The sequence below is a fragment of the Nuphar pumila genome, chromosome 12 (assembly GCF_984573655.1).
Source record: "Nuphar pumila chromosome 12, dmNupPumi1.hap1.1, whole genome shotgun sequence".
Taxonomy (NCBI): Eukaryota; Viridiplantae; Streptophyta; class Magnoliopsida; order Nymphaeales; family Nymphaeaceae; genus Nuphar; species Nuphar pumila.
In genome coordinates this window covers 37,686,351-37,707,402 of record NC_143260.1, presented here as the reverse complement: position 1 = coordinate 37,707,402, position 21,052 = coordinate 37,686,351, and the positions used below count along the sequence as shown (strand labels likewise).

Sequence of the window (21,052 nt, the reverse complement as noted above, 5' to 3'; positions counted from 1 at the left end):
TAAAATTTTTTGGGGATAATCTCTAGCAGATTAGAATTTGGTAGAATAGAATGTCCTTTTTATATGCGTAATCACACGATCTAAAACCTGTTGTTTACTAAAGAAAACGTGCATAGATGACATCCATGTAGCTTTTAAAATGACCATAGTGATATTTTGATGGGAGGCACCTACCAATTAACGTGCAATGATATTTTCACTAAAAAAGAAAGACTGAAAATGAGAATTACAAGTTCAAAGAAGAGAAACCAGCGATCTTACGAATGGACAAAAGCAAAAGTTACATAAAAGTACATTATAAGGATAACTTACTATCCTCAAAGTAGCAAAAGAAATCAAACTCATGCAACCTGCCCAATTCCACAGAAGTAAAGCACACAATTTGGAAAGGAAGGAATCGCCAAACAAGCTGATCATAGGTCCAGCATGAACATAGGCTGTTATACCTCCAAAAGTTTATGTACACCACACACACACATACAAGCACGTGCATGCACACAAGCACAAACACGTTATACAACCAATTGGGCATCAACAACCAACCTCAAGCTTAAACTTCAGCCTCCGGGGACAGTCGGCCATTCACTGTAAGAATTTTGAGGCTGAGAGCCGAGACCTGAAAGAGAACAAGAGAATTGGCCACAATAAAAAAATGATGATGCCAATGATGACAATGACAATAACGCCATAAAACATCTAGAATAACAAGGATGTCTATAACCTATGTCACATGCATATCGCTGTGGATAAGGGGATACAGCCATTTTGTGAAGTTCTCAATATGACGTTGCACTAAGCAGGGGGGACACGATACGGCGGCCAAAATGGGGTATCCATGTGACAGTCTATAACCAACTCTTTTTAAGGAAAATGACATTTTTCACCGTATTTAAATTTTTAGGTGTTCAAGAACCAGATATATTTGAGTCATCGTTATAAAACCAGGGATATGCTGGATCCATCACCGAAAAGACAAACAGAAACAAAGCAAGTGAAAAGGAAAAACATTCAGTGCATTTGTGAGGGGTGTCTATACCTTTACTCGCACGCAATCTTGGTATCAAAGCTGCTGAGGCATATTGCAAAAGCCTGAAAAGCAGAAAGAGGATATCTATAATCCATTGTGAATGAGTCCTTTGCCACTTTCCCAAACTGCAGTAGAACCTTATCATGATCATGAGCCACTTGTGTGTTTTCAGGTGCTGCAACAAGCTGGAAGTTCTTCACGGAAGCAACAGTTACACGCCCACGAAAATTCAAGCACCAGCACTGAAGCTGTTCATGCCATCTTGGTGCTTTATTTTTCAATACCAACATTCCATCTTTTGCACCATTTCGGCTGGATAATGGCCCCGAGAATGAACTTTCTGATAGGGTGGACTTTGATCGGAAAAAAGGATAAGATGTAAAGGGGTCAAGGCTATTGAGAAGGAATTCAGTCTGTGTTGGAGCAACTCCTCGAGGTTCAACTGCAGTTGCTGGGATGGCATCCATAACACAAAGCATTCTTCTTGGGCCCCTGGTTTTGAAAACGAACATGTAAATTATTTCAAGAATGCTCCAATTGCATATTACACTAAATCACATTAACAAGAGCCAAAAGAGGGGGGGGGGGGAATCCATATATTTCAAGCCAATAATAAGTGAAATATTACAACAAAGTGTTGTTCACTCTATGCTCTCATCAAGAGAAACAGTTGTAATTCAGAAAAGGCAGCTAAGGAAACTGCACCGTCAACACATTGCAGAAGAAAGTGAAAATGTTAAAAGTCCAACTGCAATTAGTGTTTCCACTATAACAAGGCTATGCAACATGGGAGATTCTACACACCCAAAGCACCCATGTCACACCTGCACCCACACCTATATGACATAGGTTCAAAGTTATCCAAGTTTATAAAAAGCCTTAAAAACAAACTGTATAATTGTAAATGCATCCTATGGAATATATATAAAAACACCCCAACAAGCATGATTTTGGAAATTGCCATGACATACCCTTCGCACCCACATCTATGTGACAGAGCTCATAGGAAGTTCTTCTAGCAGGCATTGCTAACACCTAATTAGCAATCCTACTCCACAAATGATGGTAGGTAACCATCTTGTTCTGCACTTTTTAAGCAGATTTTTGAAGAAATAAAAGCCAATTACATCAGAGAAACTGATTTACTTCCAGCAATTCAAAGAGGGAGAGGTTTGCCGACCTTGACGAGCAAGAGGCATTTAAATAGCTTTGGGAGAACCAATTATTTACAGATTTTGGACGTCTCCAATTGTATAGTAAAACAACAAACACAGAATATATCAACAGCCTCTAGGTCATTGATGACCCAAAGGAATCAATAGTCCTGCTTCTGGTATTCAGAAAACTCAGGAAGTTAGTTCATACCTGGCACCTAGGACATTCAGCTCATATGAAATATGGGCAACAGTGTAGTTTCCTGCAGGAACTCTTGGAGAGACTTGCTTCAGACCAACCAACCGGGTTGAGAGGCTCTTTGTGACTACAGCTCCAGCACGAGGAGGCTGGGCATCATACACGGTAAACTTTGTGCCCAAGAAGTTTGATCTATCAACACAAAATTGAAGATACAAGTCAATCTTGAGCCCTTGACTAACAAGAAGGATTTGCAACTAATAACATATACAGGTATAGTAGTCAGTATAACAGAAAAAAAATATACAAACACCTCTTCCCAAATATTTAAGCTGAATTTCATGTTTTCCCTGCATGTACAAGTATTAGCATGTGCTTGTGCATGTGTTTTGTGCAATATACTTGTGCACAACTGGCAGAATACTTGCATCAGACACAATGACCACACCATTGCTTTACTGAGAAACTAGAAATGCTGCTGGTGTGCTGCAATAAAAGAAAGCCATCCTTACACATGAAGCCAATACACCATTCGGATTTGGGAAAATATCTTGAATAGCATTGAAATAACATTTCTTTTGACAATAATAATCACACCAAAAATGGAATGAGTATACAAAATTGTTCTCATCACGGGAAATATTTCAGCTTTTTTTTTTCGTGATCATATGAAAAGCATGTCTCAGATTAAAATGGGAGCAATTACTATTGGAACAAAGTAAGAAAGTCTCAGGCCACTAAAATTGATAGAGTTCCCAAAGAAGAAAGCAGTCCAAACAGGCAAATGAGCTCATATAGTTTTCATGCTTCACCAAAGAGGGGACTATCCAGGATGTACCTCAACTTCCCTATGTAAGTACCACTCCCCTTGGACATGTCCCCAGCATCTAAAGAGATAATGTAGTCTGTGTACGTTGGACGCCGAACCCTGCGTGCTGCAAGAAGGAATTTTCCATTTTCTGCCAGTGCTGCAAGAAGGAAACTCAACAGTCATAAAATTACAAATATTTTGTCAAATGTGCAGCGACAGTTAAATTAACAAGTCAACAAAATATTATGAAGAAATACCCTGTGTTAAGATCAGCTATGAATCCACAATGTCCACCTTGCTGCGGGCTGGACTAAATAAACTATATTCAAGAGTAAAGTGTATACCCCTATGCATATGGACAATAACATTGTGCTATACAGATCATGTCAATGAAAGAATGGATGAAGCTTGAGAAGAAGGTGTGAAACTGTCTCCTTGTTTGTTTGCTCTGAAGCAAAAACAATCTCTACAGTTTACTAACTGTAAGAGTGGACACTAGTCTTTATTTTGTAGTCAATAGTCAATGCAAAAGTAATTTTTCTCAACTCATTGTCTAAATAAGTAAGCCATCAAAAAGCACGTCTGATTCAGTAAGGTGAAATAACAGGAAAATATCAGCACTTGCTTTGTGGTGTTTGCTGTACAAATCCAATAGGAAAGTTTAATATGAACTTAAGACAGCTTTGTTAAGTCAAAGCATAAGCTAAGCCAAGAAGGCAAGAACAAGAAAGGGTAGCATGAAAAAAAAAAATCATCAAAAGCAATAATCTGACATAAATGGTCAAGACAGGTAGAACATAGAATGATTGACAACAACAACAAAGCTTTAATAACTTACCTTGAGTCAGACCAAGGTAAAGACGATAGGTATGTGGGACACGATCCCTTTTTATGTAACATTGCACAAGGTTGTCTCTTGGGCCAGGCTGTGAAGAGAAAAAGCACCAATTCATGAGAAAATAAAAAAGTGAGAAGGAATACAACATGAAGCACCAGCACTTTATCACATTGATAATCATCGAAGTGCATTCTTGATGTTCTAATTACAGTATTACCAAATGCAGACATACAAAAAACAATTCACACAATGATTGCTCTAATACATATTATTGGACCTCATCTTCAATGAAAAATGGTTATTGACTGCTCAAAAAACAAGAATAATATGTTCTTCTGGATCAATGTGAAAATCATCTTGCTCTGAATATGACAATCAACAAAGGGAAACTAACAAGATAACAACCTTCACTGATGATGAACTTTAATGACAGATTATGACACATAGATCTTCTACTAAGAAAATTTCCTGGAAATTTGGCATTTTTTTTTCATAGGTAACACTCAAAAAGCTATCAGATCTGTATATCTTTTGCCAACATTTCAAGACAACCATTTCTACAAGTTTTGCTCAAGCGAATCAAAATATCTGAGCAACAATGACAATGTTTATATAAAAGAACCAGTCCTATACAACAATGTTCAGTAGATATCCACCAGGAGCTAGTGTTTCATCTAGCAGATCACTGAGCACCCAGAGACCTTAGTAAGCTGCAGTTTAATCACATGGACTACAGAGAAACCATAGTACAGAGAGCTATGTTGAGCTCCTCTGTGTGTGGGTGTGCACATGTCTGTCAATGTGCACACATGTGCTGTCAGTGTCATAAATTTGTATCTTTCAAGGGTACATCACATTTTTGACTTTTGAATCATACTATAAATGCACACTGTACGTGACAGAAAAAGACAACAAGCCAAACAGCTTTCCCCTGGGTCTTTTCAAAATTTTGCAATTTTAGTGAGCTTCCATAGATAAGTTGCTAATTATTTCATCCTAAGTCTTTCATGTTTCCCCCACCTTCACCATTATCCTTATCACCACCAAAGAACAGACAATTATTAATCAGGTAAGCGATTTACTTTCTGGTTAGAACTAGAAGTAGATGTCCTCTTCTTTTCTTTACTAAGCAGTAAAGTAATTATCAGGGGCAGCTAAGAGTCTAGCATACTCCAGTTAGGCTTCACTAACCCTTTCTGACATTCAACAACCAACTAAAAGGAAGCTTTCATGACTTCAATGCCTAACAAATAGAAATTGAACATTCAAACCATCAAAGACATATCCAAAACCTTGATTCTCCTCTTCTTCTCTTTGTATCATTTGTGAATCCCAATTGAAAATTCCTCCACTAATTTCCACGTAGACAATCACACTTTGATAGGTTGCAATCTCACAATATGTGGACAATTGTTTATGGGGAAGCTAATGTAAAACTAGATGTGGGGACAAGCCAGACTTAAGTGTAAGTTCGGATTCTTTTATTTTCCTTTTCTGGTTTCTTTCTTTCATAGAACTAAAAGGAAAAGAGACAATAAAACAAGAAACGACTGATAACATCATGAGAAAGTCATTGCTGATATTCAAATATCTCAGGCAATTTTCAGTTTCTCAAGAAAAATTTGCAAAGAAATAAAAAGAAAAATACCAGCAATAACAGTGATTAGATTGAATAATACGCAAAGCATAACAATGTGACCAATTTTTCTTTTCTTTGTTTGTTTCTTAATTCCTTTTTTTCTGAGTATCTGCATTTCTGTATGCCAGAACTATGAGCCGAATGAAACATGGATGATTAGAGATCCAAATTCAAAACACATCTAATATGCCCTAGTATCTCACATTATGGAATGAACTTGTCGTGTGGAGCTAATACATCTGTATTCTGCGTGATATGATAAATCAAGCAACTGCATCACCATTTCATGTGTCAAGTGTTTGTCTTAAGCCTGTAGCTCAATTCAGATAAAGCACTTAAACAAATGATATTCAACAATCACAAGCAGCATCCCTTCAAATCCATCAACAACCTTCAGCCATTTAAGCAATGATTTCGTTCTCCTTAAACTACAACATGCTCATCCAGATGGAAAGCTTATGTGATAACATTACTGCTTCAAGGACAAATACACAAATGGGGATTCCACTAACCTGCTTCAAAGAGATTGGAAATGTCAGCTTCCCCGACAGCTCCGGCGTCTTCACGACTTCCTTGGTTATCTCCCTCCAACTCCTGCAGACCCCGGCACAGGCGATCACATGTTTCCTCGGCGGCCACGTATTCTCGGACGCCTCAACCCTCAAGATCACATCCCTCAGCAATTCAGGTGGCATATTTGCCCAACAGCTCTGCTTCTCCCCATCGTTCGGCCCGTGGGCGGCTTCTCCGCCGCATCCATGGCTCCCACTCTGCGACCTAGACGTCGACCCATATCCCAACTTCCCTTCACACCCCTTCCTTGACATACTGCCGATCTCACCCTTAATTTCTTGAATTATACTCCTAAAAGACATTCCCTCACCCTCTTTCCCTTCCTCCCTAACCAAATTTCACACTAAAAACGCCAGAAAAACACTTCAATTTGACACATTTTCTACAAGATTCCCTCGTGATATGCTTATTTACAGATACAAATTACATTCTTCTTGAGGAGGGAATACACAACACCCACTTGCCAAAAGTGAAAGATTGACACAACAAAATACGTCCGGGTCGAGCTAAAGTTTTTTTACAAGATCCTAATTTTCCTGAACCACGCCAAACAGAAACCACCAATCTTTGTTCAGCATTCAGAAACACCAAAAACCAGCTCCTCCCAAATGCTTAAATTATAAACAAAAGAAAGGATTTGACAACAAAGAATGATGCTTTCATCCCAGGTCCGTCCGATAAAAGCCTAAACCCCCAAGAAAGCACTGAGACCAACTCAGGTCCCCAGCTCTAAACTCTCCAATTTCATTCAAAACAAACAGAGAACAACACCCTTTACATACCACAGCGACCATCTTCCCTCAAATCTCGATATCTCCCCATGGATTACTCCACGGAAGAGCACCACCATCAGGAAAAATGCCTCACAGATCTCCAAACCAATAAAGGAAGAAGCCAAATTGGAGCCTTCCCCTCCGATGGCCCGTGTTATTTCACGAGGATTTGGATGAGATTGGAGCAAAATCGCTGAAACAAAATACCATCCATCTGAGAGAGAGAAAGTTTACCCACCAAAATAGACGGTAGTGCATGTAATAACATGGTATTAATTATCACTAATTGCATGATTAAAATTCTAATTAATGTAATTATGATTTTACCCATTGGCTTTAGCTTAATGACAGGCAAGTCCTTTGTGCTCTTTGGGTCGGGTCGATACTATTGGCATAACGGTCCGAGATCTGGGTGGCTCAGATATGGCTCGAGGCTAGAATGGACCCCTTTTGGGCTTGCCAGAGTTGTGGATCTAGTTATGTTGGTGGATCTTGGAGCAGTTGGTTTTTAAGGTAATGTAGGTTGACCCACTTGCGTACTTCATCAAGATCTCCATGGGCTGGATTTTAGTGAAGGTTGTTATATACTAAGATGGATCCAGGTCCAGGTTGGCAGTATTGGACCTGGACCTTGAAATGGCTTGGATGTATCAAACTCCTTTGGTCCATATAATGGATATATTGTATTCACGTGAGGTCCAAGTCCAGCTCTATAAAGTTTATTCAAATTAAGATCCGGACCCAAATCAAATTGTGATTGTGTAGCCTTTGTCAAAGTCATAATAGCAAATTACTAGGCATGCAAGAGTTTCTGGTATTTTGTCAACTCTATGATTTTAGAAAAAAGAAAGATGAGGATACTTAAGACTTTATCTCAGTGTATCATAAAGAGCTCTTATCCCAAAAAAAAAAAAAAACCCATAAAATCACTCTTTATCATGAATCATTTTAATCATTGAAGAGACCTAAAAGTACAAAACTAAGACAAGAGGTAATAAGAATTTCGGATCCAAGAAAGCTGACTCCAATAACCAAGTCAGTATAGTGATCCCGGCAAGAATAAGAGTGACAATATATACACTCAGCTTTAGGAATGCAAATGGTTCAGATCCGAAACAGCTAAATACATTGGGTCCTGAACAGTCAAAATTTGGAAAACCTCCATCCTGGATCCGACTCAAGGGACACGCGTTTTGAATTTCATAAAAAAACAGAACATGCCATGTCAACTTGTTTGTCAAAAAATCCAATATTGGGATCGAGATCGATGGTGTGAGATAGTTAGGAAAAACCGCTTTATCATGCTCTTATTAGCTGGTCAAGCTGTTGGATGAACCCATGAGAAAAGATCCGGATCCGAAACCATTTGAGCTAAGATAGAGTGACTTTACGATCCAACAGTGACATCCAAAAAACACACCTTTTTTGTGTGTGTGGCTAGTGTGGTGGCCGCGCTTAAAACCGAGAGCCGATCAGGTGATCCGTCAAATCACTTTAAGAAAGTGATTTGACATCTTTACCGTCCATTGCTTCATCCCAGATGACCTCACAGTCTTTATGCAATTTGTGGACAGTGAAGATGCCCAATCACTTTCATTAAAAGTGATTTGGCAGATCACCTCCATTGTGAATACGTGGGCGTTTTTTATTCTCTTCTTTTGTTATATTGTTGGGGGCATGGCCCACATATATCAATGATGCCCATATCTTGCAGGAATTGGATATCCACTCCTTAAATCCATACACACATTTTTCGAAAAGTATTATTGCTAATTATGAATTGGACAGAATGCTACGCTCGTGCACACTGGAAGAGCCTAGCAATTAGAGCAATGGATCCGATATAGTTCAGACCTGAATCCAAATCCAAATCATGTACAAGAGATTGGAAAATGAGTTTGGATAAAAAAGAGGTCTGATTATATAAAGTTGAATTCAGATCCAAAATATCTGTGGTAATACTGGATCTGAAAAAAAAAGGACTGAAATCAAGGCTTTTACATGTACAATGTGCAAACAGATTGGATTAGATCTAAATATGAACGTAGACCCAATTTAACCATTGATCCGTATTCCATTTAAACCTGAAAGAAATCAGAGTGGATAAATCCGGATCCAATCTTAATACCCTTTGGGATCTTACACTAAACAATTAAAAAATGAAAATAAAGTGTTGAAACCGGATCAAAGATCCAACCAAACCAAATCCATTTGCATCCCTACCTAGAATCCATTCATCAAACTCCAAAGTCCACAACCCTGGCTCGCTGTAGCCCAATCATAATACCCTTTGGGATCTTACACTAAAAATTCAAAATTGAAAATAAAGTGTTGAAATCGGATCGAAGATCCAACCAAACCAAATCCATTTGCATCCCTACCTAGAATCCAAGCATCAAACTCCAAAGTCCCTACCTAGATTTCTCTAAAATATCCTTTAAAAGTAGGAAGAAGTGGATTTAATTTATGTTGCTTCACTAACTAGGCTATAGACATCAAATTGAGAATGTTTTGGTTAAAGCAAAAACGCTTCCAACTATTATTTCTTTAAGCAGTTAATATGGTTTGGATGTAACACGTTAGTAGACACCAATCAATCAATAGAGAGAGAGAGAGAGAGAGAGAGATCTGTCATCCCTAATTTAAGTATGGATCCGTTATGGACCACCTCAAAAAGTCATAGTCAAGTTCTTTCCTTTATCTGATTCCCTAAATGTGTTTACCATAATTTATTTATAAACTATAGAGATGACAATTACAAGGGTTTCTTATGTAAAATATTTTATATTTGCCTACCGGGCTTTGGAAGGATTTTTTTATTTGTTCTAATCCGACCATACAGATGTGACCTACATGTTTGATTTTATAGAATCTACTCTAATATCCTCGGACACGCAGGCAGGCTTTTATAAGATTTAAAAAACAATAGTTTATAATTTTTAAAAATATTCAATGCTTAAAAATTATTAAAAAAAAAACATAATCAAAGTGTCATTTTCTAGAGTCAGATTTATGAAAAACAACCCTAAAACACCTATTCAAGAGTGGCAGACTCAACAAGTGGTAGGCATGCAGCTACCACTTTTCCCTTAAAATATATAGCATAACATTTAAAGATAATAGAATCCAAGTTTGAGTATTTACTCAAAGTAGGGTGCACCATATATATATATATATATATATATATATATATATAGAGAGAGAGAGAGAGAGAGAGAGAGAGAACTAACTTTGAGTATAAGGTTAAAGTGACCAAATTCAGAATGACCTCACGGGGAAGAAAAGTAAGATTCGTAATAAAAATGGGTTGCAATATGAGATCCGTGTATCATCTGATTGTTTTTGTTAAAGACAAGTGACATTAAACTCGAAAAGATTGATTTTTTTTTTTCAGAGAACTTAAAAAGGTTGAACTAAACACACTGTTAAAAGCAGTTGTTTGTTATAAAGATGCTAAAACCAAAGAGATTGCAACCAACCATGGCATTAAAAGCTTGCAATTGCCATTTGTATAATTTTCACCAAAACACGTTTATCCACAACAGGGTTTTAGTTTAGGTGTGAAGAAGACGTGACATAGAAGAAGCAAACAACTTTTAACCAAGTTGGAAGCTCTCTCTGTCACAAAAGCATCTCTTGATTCCATTTTTTTTACCAAATGTTCTTGAATGACAAAATGCCAAGATACCAATACTATGTACAAACAAGAGCATCATTCAAAATGCACATTTGACCCAGAGTCACATGTATATGCTAGAGTTCACAAATTTATTTATTTTTTCATACAGTTTTCATATTGCCGTGACATTTTTTATTTATCAGAAGAAAATATTTAACTTAATGATGCAGGAGAGGAGCAGCGTGTAGCTCGAGTCCAAGAGATCCATTTGGATTTGGTTTCAGTTTAGGCTTTTATTTATATTTAGATATTTTCAATGTAATGCATCTAAAATAGACTTAGGGTTTCTAATGTTTCTCTATAAATACTTATTATAGGGGATTCTGAGTTAGAATTGATGAATGAAGACTTCTGTTTTTCTTTGATTTGTTAAAGTTTACTTCTCGTTTTTCATTGTCGTTCCAGCTTTTCTTTAATTTCCGTACGTAGGAGTAGGGTAACATAGAGATTTTCTGCATCATCTGGAGAAAAGGTGCATCACTTAATATCTAGGATGCCCTAACCATTTTTATAAAACAAAAGATATAGAAAAAAACTTATTTTTCATCTTTTTCTTTTCTTACCTGAGTTTATATTCTACGATACCATAGCAATTTTTATAGAAAAATTAAAGAAATAAAATATTTTGTATCTGTTCTTTTCTTTTCTGTTTTTGGTAGACTCTGCCAAGATTTTACTCAGTTTCTGTTCTTTTGACAGAAGAAGCATACTGGGGGGGTACTTCAATCATAGGGCATGCACCATGATCCAAATGTAGGCTTAGGTTGGGTTTCTATTATGTGGAACCAAGATAGGATAGATCCAGGTCTTAGATTTCAGTTGAAGACAGGTTGGTGCAAAGTTGGATTTGACCTGCATGTTCCCTAGACAGATACAGAATAAATAAATGCATGAATACATCTGAGTCTTGGTTTTCACACTGAAAATTTTGAAAACTGGATGGATGAGACTGGATTTGGATCTGAAACATATTCAGGAACCATTTTCTTGTGTATTCTCAAGTCCTAATAAAAAACCAAGAATGAGAAAAGAGAATGATACAAATTATAACCATTTGAAATATTACAAAGTGACAAATTAACTCCTACACTTTTGAGAGGAACTAAAACATGCTCAAGTATTGAAATACCAACCTTTAGTTTTTTTTTTTCATTTTGACTTTGACTATTAGAGCATGAGTTTGAATTCTAGATATATCTCTTATCATGCTTCAGATTTTGTCATATTAGACTTTCTTATAACTTGTGTGTGATATGCTGCTATACTTTACATGATTGGGCAACTGTTATTGATAAGATCACATTGGTACCTAAAATAATCTCTCTCTCTCTCTCTCAAAGTTAAAAAGCTGTTGCCAATAACAAAGCATCAATCATGTCTCCTTGCCTAGTGTACGTGGCGTGTATATCTTAAAAAGTAAGCTATCTTCTGCAAGCTGTGCCTGAGAAGTGGATTCCTTTATGGTTAACCCTCATTTGGATGAGACATGACAAGGACACGTCCACCCACAAAAGCTCAGCAAAAGTAGGCTCGTTGGGCACTCATGACTCCTCAACTTTTGCCTAGATTTTTCTGATATCAACTTCGTTTTACGCAGCCAAGACAGTGAACATAAGTACAGCAGGCAGAGTCAGCGCGGTTAGGTCTATGATCAGGGGGTGTTTTCTTGGGGTAAATATTCAAAAAATAATAATAAAGGTTTTGAAACATATAATTTAAGATGATGTGACTTTTTTTTTTTTTAAAGTCAAGTTGGGGTTAGGCAGACCCCTACCAGTTATACAAATATATCATTGGGTTTTGAACCTGCAACATCCCAACAAGGTAACGTGCACTACCTGCTCTTACCCAGACAAGCGGAGCCCCTTTGGTATGATATGTCATTATATTATTAGGCAATCCTGAAACAGATGTTTTGGTTAAGCAGGACCACTCAAGATGGTCCAAGCCAATGAAAATGGATAAATACTTTTTATTTTTTTTATCATGGAGAAACCATCGCTATGGTTTGAACATCCCATAGGTGTCTTGTTAACCATAGACCTGGTTGGTGTATGCAGTATAAAACTATACGAGTACTTCTCCCCTTATCATGAGCATATTTTTCATTTGCTTAGCCCTTGCATTCAAGGATGCACTTCCTGGGTATCAAACTCTTGACCTCCTTCAACTTGAAAGCCTTAAGCAAACTCACCTAACCAGGTGTGCGAAGTTCTTTTATTCAAATAGAGATACCTTACCAGCTGCATGCTACTCCTCTAAACAAAAGTTGACAACAGTAACAAAGTCGGATTAAACATGTAGAATCAGTGTTGTGAGAGGGGTACGCCTCAGTACCTGAAGCGTATGCCTTAGAGGCGAGGCACACACTCAAGGTACTGAGGCGTTGCTGTGATGCGCAAATTGCCCCTCATCACAGTTCCCCGGTGGCGAACTTTGCCGTTGGCTGCTCAGTCTTCTCCGACCACCGGACGCGGCCCCCCCTCGCTTCCGTACCAGCTGGGTGCGTGGTCCTTCTCCTACTGCCTCCCGATCCCACCGCTTCACTTCCAGTCCAGTTGTGAGAGGCGTACGCCTCAGAGGCGAAGCGCAGGCTCAACGCCTCGCTTCGCCTCATCGCATTTAACAACCTTGTGTAGAATAACAGAAAACCCTGATTCATGCGATGGAACTCGAGAAAGAATGACAACTTCACTGTATGAATGATCACTGTATTACTTTCCCAAAAAAATAATTTGTGTGCACGTATGCAAGCATTGTTCGTGTAGTGGGTGATCAACTGGTCAGACCTCCACCCTGCCTGAGTGGGTCTGGACTTGAATTAGACTTTGAGGTACTGGTACCAGGTCCGGACTCAGGTCCAACTGACTGGACTTAAGAAAAACCACATCCAAGTTTTACAACGATTTCATAGACCAGACCTTATTCATATCAGATAAAATAATATTCTTTATACTGAAAATGATGGATCTTATTGAAACTCAATCAGACCCAAGTCTGGTATGAAATTTCATAAGCCATACCCGGCTTTGTATACTAATTGGATGTGTGGGTCTGACTCAAATTCTTGATCAGACCTCCTCCTTTATCACCAACTCCTGACCATATAAGGTCTGATAGGTTTCGGGTCGGGTCGGACACCCGAAACCATATTTAGTTGGCATTAAATATTCAGACAATTCTTTTTTCCTTTAATTGTTTCCTGAAATAAAAGAGTAATGAACAAACAAAAGGGGCATTTTTCTATTATGATATTTATCTTCAAGTTTTTTTTTAAAGTTATTTTTATACCATTTACAAATTTAACTGTCCATGTAGCCATATAATTAATGGGATGGCCTCACAAGAGAGCAAAATGTAGAACATGGAGGTCGTTTTCACTTGAACTGGCCTTAGACGATTATGAATAATATTTGTAAAGATGTTTTAGATATTAAATATGAAAAATATCCCACTAGAATACAAATATTGATAACAAGGTCTTAATAGGATGCAGAAGAAAACAAAGTTGTTCCCACATTTCTCTCCATGATCATGTGGGCCTCACCCTCCTACAACATACAACTTTTTTTATATTTACATGGAGAAACCGCCCCTAAGATCAGAGACCTGGCCGCGCTGGCTCTACCTGCCGTACTTATTATCACTGTCCTAGCAGCATAAAGGGTGATGTCCATGGTATTTCATACAACATACAACTTGCACAAATTAGAACGAAATTAACATTGCTGAAAATCTTGTAAAAGTGGAGATGATATTACACTATATGATCACATGTGATTTTATTAATTCATGATAACTTAAAAAAAAAGAATTAATTTTTGCAAGAAATCTACGGAAGTTATTAGTATATTTACATTTTAAAAATATATATAAAATACACTGAAAAATAAAAATATAAATGTCATATTAATAACATGATAATAGATCACAAAAAACATGATGTTTTTCAAATAAGCGATATTTTGAAAATATCATGTTTTTTTTTTTGGAGATTATATCAGTTTTTGAAGATCTCGTGACTATGTTTCTGTCATATGAAAAGCTTTTATTGTACCCTTATTTTATAAATAAAAATAACATGGGTGTTCTTCGTATCTTTCTTGCCCTTAGTTTCTTCCATTTTATTGGTGGAGATTATCAGGGGTGGGCAATTTATATGGTTGATCCATACCCAAAGGATGCAAATGGGTGTATCTTTAACCCGGATATGATTCAATTCTGATGTAGATCTACAAGGATCTGATGGATCTGACTTAAAGGATGCAAAATTGGTTGGTCTCTAATATGTATTTGAACCATTATTAGGTGTGGATTGGTCTAGTACTGACATGGATCCTACAACATATGTTTGAAACGGGTTAAATTTGATATATATATATATATATATATATATATATATATATATATATATATATATATATATATATATATTTAGAGAGAGAGAATATGAGAAGAAATATAGGTATTTCCAGTCTTTTTTATAAATCCAACTATGTGGACGTGCTTGGCATGGTGAATTTGCTAGGAATGTCGATCCTGTATTCTCGATGAAAAAATATGTTTTTTTTAATGTTTGAATATTTATGGTGATTATGAGTCATTGATCTTTAAAGCCTTAAAAAAATCTTGTTTATGCATCAAAATTGGATTGAGTTTTTATAAAACCAAGCATGTAGATCACATAATCTGTATGGTTAGATTCAAGAGAAAAAAACAAAAAAAAATCATGAAAATCTTGATTTACCCATTAGTTCTCATATTCTAGTGACTCATATATATATATATATATATATATATATATATATATATATATATATATATATATATATATATATATAGAGAGAGAGAGAGAGAGAGAGAGAGAGAGAACCAAACATATTAGGCCCTATTTCTTGTTATGCTCGGTTCTACCCTATAGGTTTTCAGTATTTTATGATATATCTGAATAATTAGATATGTTTATAATGATTGATTTAGTAAGAATAGACTCTTGGATCATATTTTTTTGACGAAAAACTATCAATTATGAGCCGGGGAAAATTGGTACCTTTATAGTCATTAATTTTGGATTAAGGAAAAAATCAGATTCCGGCCATTCAAAAGTTGGTTCCCACTAAACAAAACCTATAAATCACATCTACGGTGTTAGATGTGAGAAAAAAATACTTCAAACTATGAATTTTGAAAGGGCCTAAAAAGACCTAATGAAAAAAAAGGGGCCTAGGGAAGCTGGAATATGTTTACCTACCAAATATCGTTGCTGGTATGAATGAAGATTTTCATTTTTTTTTTTTTTGCAAATCTAACCCTGTAGATATTCTCTGTGGCAGCTAACATATTTGGTTAGTAATTAAACATATTTCAGTTTCCATTTGCTAGGAATCGACTACTAAATCATCCTAATCAGATCAAACAATGTGATTGTTTTAAGCTATTGATTTTCAACCCTTAAAAATTTCTTATTATACATGGTAATTGGATGATCCAAGAGTCTCTGATTCTATAAAACCAAGCATCTAGATCACACCCGTACAGTGAAAATTTTTAAAAAAAATTACAAAAACCTAAGAAAATCTTAGTTCATACCAGTAAACATATTTGGTTGGTAAACATAATTTAGTTTTCCTATATATATATATATATATATATATATATATATATATATATATATATATAGAGAGAGAGAGAGAGAGAGAGAGAGAGAGAGAAACTAAAATATAATCAGTTTGTATAGCCGGTGAGCTGAGCCACAACCAGCTTGTTTAGCGTAAACGAGTCTAGCCTGAATACAGGATGTTCAGCTCGGCTCAACTCAAGAGAGCTTATATATATATATATATATATATATATATATATATATATATATATATATATATATATATATATATATATATATATATATATATATATATATATATACTTGATCACCTCTGCCATGACTATATCCACAAATGGAGCAAAGATGTGAATCAAACCATGACCCCATACACAGATTTGTATCGTTGCAATCCTTGCCAACCGTCAATCCCAATTTTTCCTTAGGAATTGGTGGTGGCACTACCATTAGATGCACAACTGCCTTTGGCACAATGTGTGTTTCTGCTCTCACCTTCTACTCCTCCAGCAATCACCAACGTTGCAGTTCCTAAGCCACTCGACCCGCCCAGCTTACCTTCCACATTCTCATCATTCTTCTTTCTCTTTGGTGGAAGAAAATCTAGTTACACGCATATGAGAAGGGGAAGAAGAAGAAAAATTCATGAAAACACTTTTTTTATTGTACCACCCCCACCTTTCTTTTTCAACGACAAAGCTGGGGTTAGGCTAGGGATGGCAGTGGGCTGGGGTCGGGGTACTGGGGGACAAGGTCTCCACCCGAGCCTCGTCTAAAAAACCGGACCACCATCTCCGCATCGTATGGGTTTGGATTTTAACCTCCATCCCCATTTCATGTCTTCCATCCCCGGTCCAAATGGGGCGAGGCAGGGGGGGGGCTTATTTCTCCTCAGTCCATTGCCATCCCTAAAGAAGGATTGGAGACAGGGCGGGGCGGAGCGGGGATCGGGATAGGGACGAGGCTGGGCGAGAAAAAGCATAAGTCCATCCCTGCCTCCATTTTTGCACGGGTTTTAATTTTAACCTCCATCGTCGCCTCCATCCCTGTTTCATGTCCTGTATCCCCTATCCAAATGGGGCGAGACGGGGTGAGGCCCATTTTCCTCAGGTGCACTGCCATCCCTAGGTTAGGCAGACCCCTACCAGTTATACAACTAAACCATTGAGATTAGAATTTGCAACGTCCCAACACAAAGTGGCTTGCACTAACTCCAGCCAGGCTCCTTGGTACCACCACCCACCTTCGATATTTAAGAGCATTAGGTTGCTATTTTTTTTTTTGTGAATAAAAACTTGATACCTATTACTATTGGTATTTCTGTATGTTTATGGTTCATATAATTTTACTTTCAATCTTGATACAAGTATTTGATATTGATTTTTTTATCATTTCGGTTGTCTTATTAAGCCCAGACATATGGACGGGCTGATATGTAGTAATTTTTGGAAAAATTTCAATATGCTATGGAAGTGTGGATATGTTGATTTTTCAACAAAAATAGGTTTTAAAAAGATATTTTTTTTAAATCATATTGGAGAAAATGTAGGTGCTCGGCATATAAGTTGACAGTTTTTCCTCATCAAACAGTGAGAGATCAGCTCTAACACTCCTTCCAACAAACTCTTAAAAATAAGAAAATGAGACTTTGATGGTGCTAAGCACCACCAAAGCTCAGAAAACATAAAAAATGAAATCCAGATAAAACAAGAAAATATGATAAAAAAAAAACTCACTACGAGATTAGGTAGCTCTCTCAAGCAGGGATTCACAAATGATTCTTGAGAGATATAAAAGTATTGCATATTTATTTCTATATCTTAGTTAGGTTAGAGTTAGACAACCTGGTGAGTGTGGGGTGAATCCGACAGAGCTTGCTTAGGACTGAGACTCTATGGAGTTGGGTTCGACAAAATGAACCCAATAAGCTTGGTAGGTTGACCTAAAATTTGTTTGAGTGGGCTAGTTCATTCAACAGAGTACGACCTAGGCTCAAGTGGGCTCTTAGCATAGCAGATCTCCTTACTCTGGTTTTAGATGGATAGAATGACAGGGGAGCGGTGGACTTTGGGTTTTGATCGGGTATCTAATTCTAATGAGTTTTGAACCTAGTGATCCTGTTGCATAACAACTATGATATGGCTCAAGCTGCAAGTTTTATTTTAAAGGGCTTTTTCATAAATGGGTAAAACAAGTTTTTGACAGGCTGAGTGGGTTTTTTTTTGGGTTTAGGAAATGCTTAACTACGAAATTTTGTGGTTTTGGTAAGTGGGGTATACTTTATTTTTATTTTCATGCCTCTTCGACAGGGGTGCATATGAGCCAGGCTCGAGCCGAGCTTAGGCTCAAGAAGCACAGCTCGTTCAGAAAAAGTCATGTTCAAGCTCTTTTCGAGCTAAGTCGGGCTTGAACAGCATGAGTACAAACTTGGCTCGAGTTTGGCTAGACTCAACTCGAGCCAAGTTGATTTTTTTGAAAAAAAAATCAATGAAAGTGGGATGGGGGGATTCAAAATACCCACCTCTCACACAAATGTCTAACATACTAACCAATTGGATGAAACCTTTGCTTTGGACTTTTGTCCAATAAAATAATGTACATATCCTAAAACTCACAAGCTTGGCTTGTTTATTTACTCGGATCAATCCAAGCCAGGATTAAATGAGTCGAGCCTGAGCTGAGCTCGAGCTCGAGCTAGTTTGGCTCGTTGTGCATCCCTACTCTCCTATGCAAAAATAGGCAATTTCTTGTCTAACAAGTCAAAATCCTGACTTGTTATCTGACTTTTTCTAACGACAAGCCAAAAAATATTAGATGATAAGTGACATAATCTAACGACAAGTCATGATTTTTACCCTTGTCTGATGGCAATTCATTATGTTTGACGATAAATCAAAGTTGGGGTTTAACAACAAGTCACATTTTTTGCCTTGTTGTCAAACAGTGTCTAACGGCAGGTCAAATTTTTGGACTTATCGTCAGACAAAATTGAACCTAATTATATCAACAGACCGACTTGTTTTGATCATCTCTCTTTTACTGTATATCCTTTTGAGGTGAGGTTTGGTGTGTTGAAAATTTAACATCATCTAATTTAATTTATCTTTTGATTATAAAACCAAATTAAATTGTTTTGAGTATCAAAATCAAACTCAAATTAAAGCCTACTTGAAAATAAGTTTTTCTATCAAATAAATGATCTTGTTTTGGCTATAACTTTGTGCTTCGATATCAAAATGACACGATTTTTTTCATGCTTGAAAGCTAAGACTCTAGTTTTGACTTCTTTTTTGAACAAAGATCTTGATGATGTTGTTTCATATCCTAAAAAATTACTAAAAGTCAAGAGTGTTTTATAAAGTGGGGATGATTGACTTTTAAAATATAACTCAAGGTCAAAGACAACTAGGTTAAAATTGGGGTGTCTACAATAAGTAACAATTTTTTTGTCTTTAAAAAACTCTATAGAAAAGGTTAAACAAATTTCTAATTGCACTATTATAGCACATGGTGATAATGTCATTTTAAAAAAAGTAACAATGCATGTAATTTTTGGGACCTAATACCTTGACTTTTGCTTTTATAATATTTAGGATTTAGGAAAATATCATAATATTTTTGTTTTAATGAAACTATGGCAATTTTATGAAAAATAGTTCATTTTTTTTTCAACAAAGAAAATTGGGGTTGGGTAGACCCCTACCACTTCTACAACTATACCATTGGGATTTGAACTTGCAACGTCCCAACACAAGGTGACCTGCATAGAGATGCGCATTAGTAGAGTTCAAGCCGAGCTCGGATTTTTTGAACTCGATTCGGTTCAAAATAACTTTGTTCAAGTTCAACTTGGTTCAAAATGACTTTGTTCAAGCTCGACTCAAGCTCAAAGTCAAGTTTATAAGGCATTGTTTGAACTCGGCTCAGTTCCAAGCTCGGCTTGAGCTCAAAGTTGAGCTTGTAAGACATTGTTTGAATTCAGCTTGATTCCAAACTCAATCAGAGTCGAGCTTCAACAAGATCTATTAAAAAAAAATTGTGAATAAAGGATTTGATCCCCGACCTCTCTAACGTACCCACCATTAGGCCAAAGAACATCTTTTGATTATTATTACTGAAACAATTGTATACATACTAAAACTTCTTAGCGAAAAAAAACACAAAAATTGAAATTTAAACCCAACACATTCTAAAGATTATTAACGCCCTACCCATTACAATAACAATGTGCTTGTGAAATTATTTGCAAAGATATTATATATATATATATATATATATATATATATATATATATATATTGGGTTTGCGACAAATCGAGCCTTATTAAGCATGTCGAGCTTTATCAGGTCATTCAAGCTCGGCTTGATAGCTCGTCCGAGCTTCATACACCATTTCAAGCTGAGCTTATTTACCAAGCTGACAAGTCCCAACCAAGCTTTAACTGAGTTGAGTCTGAGTCAGCTTGGTTCATTGTATGTCCGTAGACGTGCAATAACTGCTCAGCTCCCATTGATATATGTTGATTTTTGTTAATGTATTAAATAACTAGTCCAAACCTTTCTCTCTCCATGTGTGCACATGGGCGCGCGCACACACACACACACACACACACACACACACACACACACACACACACACACACACATATATATATATATATATATATATATATATATATATATATATATATATATATATATTGAAGGTTTTGCAATTTTTTGGTTGTTCTAGATCTGATTCCT

General features: G+C 36.7%; 1 protein-coding gene across 1 annotated transcript; it reads right to left on the bottom strand.

Moving 5' to 3' along the window:
- Positions 1-230: 230 nt before the first annotated feature.
- LOC149820735 (tubby-like F-box protein 3) lies at positions 231-7,230 on the bottom strand. Its single transcript, XM_089982715.1, has 6 exons — positions 6,181-7,230; positions 4,030-4,117; positions 3,219-3,348; positions 2,393-2,572; positions 1,037-1,519; positions 231-616 (listed from the first exon to the last, which is right to left on the bottom strand). Exons 1-5 carry the CDS (start codon positions 6,541-6,543, stop codon positions 1,039-1,041), a joined length of 1,242 nt encoding a protein of 413 aa, XP_089838841.1. The 5' UTR covers positions 6,544-7,230; the 3' UTR covers positions 231-616; positions 1,037-1,038.
- Positions 7,231-21,052: the final 13,822 nt, after the last annotated feature.

Excerpts from the sequence above, each read along its gene's own strand:
- LOC149820735 (XM_089982715.1), bottom strand. The coding sequence starts at position 6,543 with ATGTCTTTTAGGAGTATAATTCAAGAAATTAAGGGTGAGATCGGCAGT. Across the intron at positions 3,349-4,029 it reads TTACCTTGGTCTGACTCAAG|CACTGGCAGAAAATGGAAAA; the intron begins GTAAGTTATTAA and ends TCCTTCTTGCAG. Across the intron at positions 1,520-2,392 it reads CTGAATGTCCTAGGTGCCAG|GGGCCCAAGAAGAATGCTTT; the intron begins GTATGAACTAAC and ends TTTCAAAACCAG.